Below are 9,652 nucleotides of genomic sequence, written 5' to 3' on the forward strand. Positions count from 1 at the left end.
TCACATATGAAGTTTCTTAAAATATGTTGTCAGAATAGATTAATGTGGGATGAAGCTGAAAATAACCACTTCTCTCGTCTTCAACTTGCTTAAGGAGCTTCACATGTAGATCTATTTTGCCAAACGGTCTCAAAATCAGCTTCATATATATGTTCTTAAAAGATGGATTTAATTGATTAACCCTGGGCATATTTTGTTTAATCATGAAATTAGGACTTAATCAATTCCGTCACTTGTTGTATCAGCAGGCTTGTTTATTTTATATCTTGAGTTCTAGACCTCTAATTGATATGATTTTAGTTGATTTAGTTCTCAAATTTTATCAAGTTTATTTTGACAAATTTTGAGGTCAACTAGAGTTACGGTTTTTGAACAACTCGAGGTTTAGTGACAACTCAGAGTTCCATCCACAGCGTAAAACATGAACTAATTAGATTTTGTATTATTTTTAGCTTCCACAACCATTCAACCCACTAATTTCATATCTTAGTGGGGATCCATATTGCGTACGTCAAGAAAAGGAAAATGTGACATCTATTATAAAGAGGAAAATAATTCATGTACCGACCCATTCTCTCAGCCTTGCGGGAGACTATTCATGCTCATCTGCATAGACTCGTCATTAGCCGTCCAGAGAACATGGATGCACCATAGAGGGACAGACCCTGTTCAAGATGTGATGGTAGAGTGCATCCAACTTCATAGCTTGACCAGGATGATGGGCATGCAGGCAAGTGAAGAAAACATCTCCATGTAGGCCATGGGAAGCCTGGGAGAATCCAATGGATTTCTACTCCTATGTGTTACTGGAGGGCATTGCCGATCTAGGGTCCCATTGACGTGGGAACCGCACGAGGAAGCCAAGTGCTCAGGGACATTCGTGAGCAGATAGAACTAAGTGAGAACAAGAATGGAATCAATGGAGAACACGAAAAATATGAGCTGTCCCGTTCGGCTTACCTTATATTCCAGCTTATTCGGCTTCTTTTTTTCAGTCAGAACAGTGTTTTTCTCTCACAACAATTCAGTTAGAACAGTATTTTTCAGCTAATTTTAGCCAAGTGAACGGGATACCAAGGCAGGAACAAAGTTTATTCCCAAAAAAAACATCATCACGAACATGCATTTTATGAATTGAAAGGGAGCACGCCAAGCTGAGATTCACCGTATTTTTGGGGCCACGAGAAAACGAAATGCTAGGGATCCATGTTCACGCACGCAGGCGGTGAATTGAAATTGATTGCCCCGTTGCAGTCCAGGCCAAACACGCAGCAGTACCCCGGCCCACATGATGCGCGAGGTTGAAAGTACAGGTCGTGCACATCAAACCACATCTTTTCCGGGGCAAACAGTCAAACAGTCTGTCCCCTTAATATTCTCACAGGTAATCTATCAAACATCAAAGGTAGAAATAGATCCTCGGCTGATGGTGTTTTCGTGGCGGATAAGTCGGCTGACAGTGTTTTGTTGTGAGAGAAAAATATTGGATCATGACTAATAAGTCAAACTGATAAGTTCAAGCGAACATGGCGTGTGTAAAGTTTTTCTCTTCTCCCTGGCGTTCAGGTTGGTCACCGGTTCCACGACTCTATACAGCGATGCCACCTCCTCCAGCTAAAGTGGTCACCTCATATGTAGGCTTGGTCAATAATTAATCGGACAGGCTAGCGTCCAGGCGTCTAGACTGACACTGGTGTCCGGACGTCCACGCATACACGGGATTCCATCGCACAGGTGGGACCACCCCACGCCGTTTCGTTTCCTGCGCCGCTTCTTTCCTGCGCGAATGCACCTGGGGACCTGCCCACGCCCACTTTGCTTCAGGACCACCTACGTCCCACGTGAGTCCCAGTCACCTACCACGCCTGTGGATGCGCGTCGCGGATACGTCTGCCGGCCTCAGGCGCCCACACGGTGACCATGGCGGCCCTCAGCAGCTGCAGCGGGCGGCTGCGGCAGGTAGGCCCCATTGCAACATGTGTAACATCATATCTACTTTTGCAACATCCAGATGAAACACTTGCAACATACATTCGAAAATAGCTGAAACACTTGCAACGTACGTATTAAACACCAGGAAAACACCAATTGCAAAACATATGCAGCATGCAGATGAAGCACCTACAACATACGTACGAAACACTTGAAAAACATACGTTTGCAACATACATGTATATGCAACATCCAGATCTGCTTTTGCAATATTTAGATGAAACACTTGCAATGTGCGTCTAAAACAGATGAAACATGTTAAACAGACACTTACAGCATACGTGTATAGCCATTGCAATATCTGTAACATCCCGATCTACTTTTGCAACATCGATATAAAACACTTGCAACATACCTCTGAAACATCCGAAACACTTGAAATATACTTTTGTAACGTGCGCTTCCAGCACAACATCTCGTTTGTTGGATGGGCTTTGTGGTGATGGTGAGGATGCAAGAAGGTAGTGGCAAGTGAGATGCGGGTCAATAGTCAGTCTTATCTGCAATTTGGAAAACTCTTAATGCAAAACGTGTTTTAGGAATGCTTAATTCCGAGCGCGCATCCGCAAAGCGTTCGACATGCATACACAAAATAAAAAAACAAAGAAAAAATAAAAAATTTAACTCACTCATGGCACAATAGCTCAGCAGAGACAAACTCGTTGGTGTTAGGGTTGGAAGCTAGTGGGTTTAGGGTTCCGGGTTTCTGGGGATTCCCATGGTTGCAGAGTTAGAAGGGGCTTTCTAGGGAGGTCGTTAGATCCACAGTGGCGGCGGTCCAAATGGTAGTGGTGTAGGGTGGGGCAATAGGGTGTCGCCCATCAAGGCGATGGGAGAGATCAATTAGACGGTATAGGTGGCGGGGGTGGCTAGAGAAGGAGACTAGGATTAGAGACGGTAGAGGTAGTCGTGCATCGCTAGAGACAAGGGCGATGGACCCAAGGAGAAGCCGGCTTCGATTTAATGAGAGCAGTGGCGAAGGGTGGTGGTGGTGCTCACACCACCGAAATCAGCGGTGTGGTGGCGGCGCGCGGGGGAGCGTGGGCGAATAAGATAAGATAAGAAAGGTAAGGGAGGAGATGAGTGGGTGGGTGGGCCCTGAGTGGTTTAGGAGGGCATTGGGATCCTGATAAGATAAGAGGTGAGGGCGTGGGTGGGCTTTTAGTGGTTTAGGGGCGTTTGGATCATGTGAGGATTTTACAATCCGACTAGAAAAAAAAATAAAATCTAATCTAAACGAAATGAACTTCTAGAACTAGTACGTGTTTGAGAAATCTAAGGCTACGATCCAATATCTCTTCTCTACGAGCTTCTGAGGGATTCTAGGGTGGAAAATATAATTTTGCCCTTGCTTCAACCTTATCCATGGAATTATCTGAATGGTATTTTAGACATGTAGCCACTATCCAGAGTATAATTTATTCAAAACAGATTAGTTTCTATCCAAAATCCAGGTTCTCAAAATCACTACCTACTATCTAGATTTTTTTTAAGAGAATTAACTTTGCTTTTATAAAGCAAAAGGTAGCCATACAAGGTACGCCGGGGTTGCCAGCAACAAGTGAAGATCAACTAGTCCTGATACAGTATTAAACTACTGAAGAACAGAATTACACTTCTGAGACATCTGAAAGCAGAATAACATTCGGGCGAAAGTTCTTCATCCAAGACAGGACCTACTATCTAAATTCTTATAATATCTGGAGCATCCAAACAGAAGCTTAGTATCCCCGGACATGTTTAGCATGTCCTCAAAAAAAAAACATTTCAACGGGTTGAACCCCTCGGCCACCAGCCCAGAACTAGAATGGCCTGTCTTTGCTTACGCAACTAAACGACGAAGACAAAAATCGCAAGACGAACCACTGTCAGTATGTTCGTTTGGCTGTAGCTTATCGTAAATTTCTAGCTAGAACAGTATTTTTCTTTCACACAAACCAGCCAACAGAACAGACTGATAGTGTTGAATTCCAAGGCCAGCAGCGTCAGTGCCCAGACGGTGCAAAATGAGAGGTCCCACCCTACAAGCACAGGTCCCTACCAAGATTAGTACACCCATGACGATGGACAATATTTTAGGTCTCTCACTACCCATTTTGAGTTTGAGTCTCCTTTGGAGTCTTAGGGATTGGAATTTTTTGCATGCCAATACCATGTATCACAGCATGTCAGCATCCTACCACTGCAGTCTTGCACATGCCCGCTGTCCAGACACACTATTACATGATTCCCAAATAATACATGATGACCAGAATATAGAACACAGGCGATATATGGCGAGAGAACGCCCTTTCATAACTACCATTAAAAATCATAAGATCAGCAGTAGAACATGAGCCCCTTCACACTATCTCTGAGCTTAGGGAGCGGTGCAGTCTGCAATGGCGTGGCCCTGAACAGAGTCGTCCGGCTGGTCGCCGTCGAGTCCGATCTCTCAAGGTATAGCCTTCCTCTATATGCGGCCAGGTGTGCGTAGTATGCCGGTGGGACGAGAGACACAGGCTTGGTGCACCGGGCAAACGTGTAGCAAAGGTTGTTTATCAGCTGCTGCATCTCGTCAGACTTGAAGTTGTTCTCATCCCACAGCACGCGGTAGTGCGTCGGCCTGCTCGTCCCCTTGGTGCCCCAGTGGCTGCACAGGTAGAAATCAAACTCCCTTGGGTGCGTGATCACGGTGTCCACCACCGTTCCCGGCGGTACGTTCTGGTCGGCGTAGTGCGTGGAACCGCCGTTCTTCTCCCTGCGGAAGAGCCTGGTGTGCTGCCTCTTCTGAACCACCACGAACGTGATCGCTGGCTTGTAGCCCGGATACCTCGAGCATGTCAACCGCACTGCCTGCAGCTCCTCTGTCAACACCTTGTAGAACAGCGTCTCGCTAACACCATCTCTGAAGAATATGATTCTGCTAGGGAGCTTGCCAACTTCTTTCACAAACTCCTCGAGCAGTTCACCGGTCATCACATCAAGGCGCTCAATGATCTCTTTACGGTGCGTCTGTGATCTCATCCTAGAGATGTACTTGTTTGCTGAAGGCCAGTTCATGCTTGCAACTACAGCGACCACGGATGGGCTTGAGTCGTCTAGGGGATGTGGGTGTGTCACGTCAGCACCCATGAACATCACTGGCTCCTTGTCCGAAAACACCCTAGGAATTTGGCATGGCAAGCTGTTGTAGAGGGCGACATTGCATCCACCAAGCTTCGCGTTTATCTTCAGTGCTAAGTTGGCCAAGAACTGAAAGCTCAGCTTGCTTAAGTTGGAATACAGGCAGCACTGTGTCAAGACACCAATGGATGTTTCTGCAATGCGCTTCAGATCAGCATAGCCCCGATGTCTCCGCTCCATGACGCAGATTAGCAGCTGTAAATTGCCCGAGGCAGCTTCCTGGATTTTCTTCAGCTTGCTCTCCAAAATGCCCACATTGTTCAGGATTTGAATCCGCTCAAACAATGGGCTAATGACAGTTTTCTTGTTGAGTAAAATCCCTAGTTGTACACAGCGGCTTGATAGCTGGTTGATAAACTTTGGAATGAAAGATTGATGCTCTGGGCTGCCACCAAAGCTTATCAAGGCCCAGTTCTTGATCTTGGAACCCTCAGCAACATGGCTGTCCATCAAACTCCATTGCCGATCAAATCTGTCTGGTGTTATGTCCTTGATGCGCCCCCCATTGCCGAGCTTCAGTTTTGGTGGCAAGAGAACCCTCCCCAAGAGCTGAGTCATGTCCTTGGACACTTGAAGGTTGAATTGATCAGCATACGAATTGCTGAAAGAAAATAATGTAGCCATGGTCAGATATGTATGATCCAAACTATTTTGAATATGGCAAAGAAACCTCAAAGTTTATTACTACTACAAAACATGATGAAAATCAGTACCTTCTTGTAGCAAATGCTCCTTCAACAACACCCTTTATGATTCCCTTTCTCTCGCTTGGTCTTTGGCAGCCCATTCTGAGCATTTTGGAGGTCTGTTCATCTGAGAGCTTGCCAAGAAACTTCTGGCCCTCACAAACCATGCAAAGCTCCATTGGCACATAGCATGGCTTGCTCTTACCAATCTGCAAGCAGGGCAGGTTCCTGAATTTAATATCATGGTTGTAGTGCTCTTTGAAGTAATCTACCACCGTATAATCCTTCCCACTGCGATCTCGAAACTTGAGGTTCTCTGTTGTCTCCTCAGTCAAGCCATGCACATGGTACCTTTGGTCAGTTTCACGGTGGCACACGAAAACTCGGATATTCTTCAATGCTTTCTCCACCTCCCTCCTCTCATCTACTGCCAAAGCCCTAGTCTTCACCTGTGAAAGGTCCTTCATAAACTCACAGCGCTTCTGCAAGTATGCAATTATGCCCGTGTTTTCATGGAAAGCTGCAAGTGAGAGGTCAACATTGAGGGCAAGACCTTGCTTTGTTGGTCTCAAGCTCTGGAAGAAACCTCGTAATACGACAGCTCCACCACCAATCTCCTTTGCTTCTCCCATTGAACGTGGATACAAAGACCGGCCTATGGGAATAGAATTTTCCATAGCACCTTCCCGCAGGATGACATCCAATGCATGAAGGTATTCTTGAGGAAGAGGAATACCATCCTTGTCTTCATTCAAATACTTGTTCAAGTCCTCGCCACTTAGCGTTGAAACCAATCGAAGGTTCACCCTGAAAACCTTATGATTCTGCTTGTCAATCATGTGGGCATTCTCTTTAGCTTCTATAAATCGTGTCGATGCAGCTGCTGGAAGACTAACAAAGAATTCAAGCTTATCCTGTTGAAACTGAATGGGACTAAATAGATTCTTGCGGCCATCAAAGGCTGGAAGGGCACCAGAGAGGATATCTGAATTTTCTTCAACTAGCTTGTTCTTGATCATTCTTGCTGTTTCTTTTGACGGGTGTGGGAATATGTTGACGTCATAATGAAAAATCTTCTGCCCAGGATCAAAACACACAAGGAAATGGTTTGCATAGAGAGGAATTGCAGTTCCCCCAACCCCACCACCATCAGGTCTGGTTGCAATAGTAACTCCATGCATGGTGATAGATGAATTGTGATGGGTGCTCAGATGATTTGCTTTCATTTCAGATGTTTGGTTCTCATGAATGAAACACTTTTTGTGCTGAATCAGCTCGGTATCTGTTAATAAATTGATATTGTAAGAAATGTAAAGAAAAGACAAATTTAAACAACCAAGCATCATTAGTGATATGCACCATATAAATAAAAAAAGTTATTGCCAGGCCAAAAGGTTAAAGTGAAGGTACATGTTTTCCCTTAAAATTGTCACTTTAGAACAAGTAATGCAGAAAGTGTACAGCACATACACGAAGAGTCCAAGACTATGGACCATGGTTGTCCTAAAGAAAAAAAGAACAAAAAGATATCACAAATCCTCCCTAAGAGATGGCCATATGCCCCCTTTTGAGGTGGGGAAAGGGTCAAAACAAGAAAGGCGTCACCCACAGTACCACAAATATAATTTTGTCTGTCTCATTAAACATTCTTGCACCCTCCTTTTTTTCTAAAGAACAGTTTATCAGTCCAAATTTGCGATAAAAAAACAGTGCAAGCGAAAAAAGTACATAATTCTAAGCATGAATCCATGAAATCACAAGCCTCATAAGGGAACAAAATGACAGAGACCAGGGGATAAAGTTTAGGGGTGTCACATCGAAGTATCACGTGGGAGTGTTCGGAGAGTAATAATAAAACAAATTTAAGAAGTCCTCAGTACTCCGCGAGACGAATTTATTAAACCTAATTAGTCCGGCGTTAGCACATGTTTAATGTAGCTTTACTGTAGCAACACATTGTCAAATCATGGATTAATTAGGCTTAAAAAATTCATCACGCAAATTAGTTGCAATATGTGCAATTAGTTATTTTTTAAGTCTATAATTAATACTCCATGCATGTGTCCAAATATCCGATGGGATAGGGACTATAACTTTAGGAGGAACTAAGGGGGTGTTTGGTTGTCTCTCCTAAATTTTAGTCGCTGTCCCATCGAATGTTTGGACACATGCATGGAGTATTAAATATAGACTAATTACGAAACTAATTGCATAGTTTACGACTAATTTGCGAGACGAATCTTTTAAGCCTAATTAGTCCATGATTTGACAATGTGGTGCTACAGTAAACATGCGCTAATGCCGGATTAATTAGGCTTAAAAATTCGTCTCGTAGAGTGCTGACGGATTATGTAATTTGTTTTTTTATTAGTATTCGAACACCCCATACGACGTCCTCCCGACACAGCTAAATTTTAGTCGCTGGATCCAAACACCACCTAAACCAGGCCTTCTTTGGCTATCTGGTACAGTAGAATTGCACCTAAAGTTACTGTACCACATTCCTCGGCATGACAAGCCATTCATTAGGCATCAAACATAATAAGAGGAGAAACTATATTCTTTGATACTAAGTACCATCACTATCAGCCATAAAAAAACATTAGAGCTATAGAAAGTAGCAAACATTAATCAAGAAAGCAACAGCACTAACAAGTAGGAGTAGCATAGAGTGGCATTAAGCATATAAAAACAGCACGTCATGAGACTGGTGTAGCCAGGAGGGAGGGGAAGTAATCAGAGGAAAGGAGAGCGCTTTACCGTGCGGTAGCGGCAGCAGCGCGGCGGTGACGGCGTGCGGCGGCGGCGGCGGCTTCCTCGATCTCCACGGCGGCCCCCTCAGCAGCGGGGGCCCATTGGGCTTCCCGTAGCACGCCGGCACCTTGGGGAACAACAGCGGCGGCGGCGGCTGGTGCAAGTAGACCAGCACGGGCGGCGGCAGCGGCAGTGGCAGCGCGACGGTGCCGTTGCGGCGCGCGTGGGCGGCGTGTAGCGGCAACGGCAGGAGCGCCGGGTAGGCCTGGATGATCGGGTGATGCCTGCCGCCGCCGCCGCCGCCCTTCCACCTCCTCCTCGCATTCGCGCCACCGCCGCCACCGTCATTGCTAACCCCTCTGCCGCCGCCGCCGCCGCCGCCGACCTTCCTCTCGTTCTTGGCCACCGCCTCCCCCTCCATGGCCAAGCTGCTACCACTACCACCGGGCAAAGTCCAATTTGTTCGTACTTGGTACTGCTACGCAGCTTCTTCCGGGGCAGCAGGATCACAGCTTCTTGGGTTCCTTTTGGCGTGGCGCGGCGTGGGCGTGGGCTGGGCGCTGGTTTTGTGGGGGGTTCTTCTTGGATGGTTGGAAGGTAGGGGGGCAAAAAGGAGGAAGCTGGGGAGGGGAAGAGTGGGGCGGAACTCGGAAGGGGATGGCTGCCTCTGCCTCTGGAGAGAGAGGGAGAGAGAGAGAGACTGCAGGAGGTATTAATGGGATGGCAGACGCAGAGGTGGGGGGACAGGAGAGAAGAGAAGCGAGCCGAGGTAAGGGAAGGAAGGAGGAGCATCTACTACGCTAACGCTGTGCACCGCTGCGCTCTGTGGCTATGCCTGTAGGCTGTAGCCATCCATGCTATTCTCCTCTCCCCCCTTCTCTGCTTGCTTGCTGCCGCTGCGCCATTAAAAGTTTCTTCCTCCATTCTGCATTTCTGCTGCGCGCTCCTGCTGCCCCGTCTTCCCAGATTCTCAACGTGGGAAGGGGGATAATCTATTGCTGCACTAAAGACATCATCGAGTCTACTGCTCTACCACTTCCCATCCTAGTGACCCG

The 9,652-nt window shown here is 46.3% G+C and overlaps 1 protein-coding gene and 1 long non-coding RNA gene across 2 annotated transcripts; both read right to left on the minus strand.

Annotated features, from left to right (window-relative positions):
* Positions 1 to 2,012: 2,012 nt before the first annotated feature.
* LOC136541695 (uncharacterized) lies at positions 2,013 to 2,996 on the minus strand. Its single transcript, XR_010780434.1, has 2 exons — positions 2,622 to 2,996; positions 2,013 to 2,492 (listed from the first exon to the last, which is right to left on the minus strand). It is a non-coding gene; the product is annotated as an uncharacterized lncRNA (long non-coding RNA).
* A 994-nt stretch (positions 2,997 to 3,990) lies between these two features.
* Positions 3,991 to 9,383, minus strand: LOC136493872 (protein argonaute 7). Its single transcript, XM_066490001.1, has 3 exons — positions 8,604 to 9,383; positions 5,871 to 7,125; positions 3,991 to 5,758 (listed from the first exon to the last, which is right to left on the minus strand). The coding sequence occupies exons 1-3, from the start codon at positions 9,016 to 9,018 to the stop codon at positions 4,312 to 4,314; spliced, it is 3,117 nt and encodes a 1,038-aa protein (XP_066346098.1). The 5' UTR covers positions 9,019 to 9,383; the 3' UTR covers positions 3,991 to 4,311.
* Positions 9,384 to 9,652: the final 269 nt, after the last annotated feature.

Source organism: Miscanthus floridulus, chromosome 1, assembly GCF_019320115.1.
Source record: "Miscanthus floridulus cultivar M001 chromosome 1, ASM1932011v1, whole genome shotgun sequence".
Taxonomy (NCBI): Eukaryota; Viridiplantae; Streptophyta; class Magnoliopsida; order Poales; family Poaceae; genus Miscanthus; species Miscanthus floridulus.

Bases quoted from the DNA above. Each gene is read 5' to 3' on its own strand.
- LOC136493872 (XM_066490001.1), bottom strand. From the start codon at position 9,018: ATGGAGGGGGAGGCGGTGGCCAAGAACGAGAGGAAGGTCGGCGGCGGC. The intron at 7,126-8,603 runs GTAAAGCGCTCT...ATTTATTAACAG, and splicing joins GCTGCTGCCGCTACCGCACG to ATACCGAGCTGATTCAGCAC. The intron at 5,759-5,870 runs GTACTGATTTTC...ATTTTCTTTCAG, and splicing joins GGAGCATTTGCTACAAGAAG to CAATTCGTATGCTGATCAAT.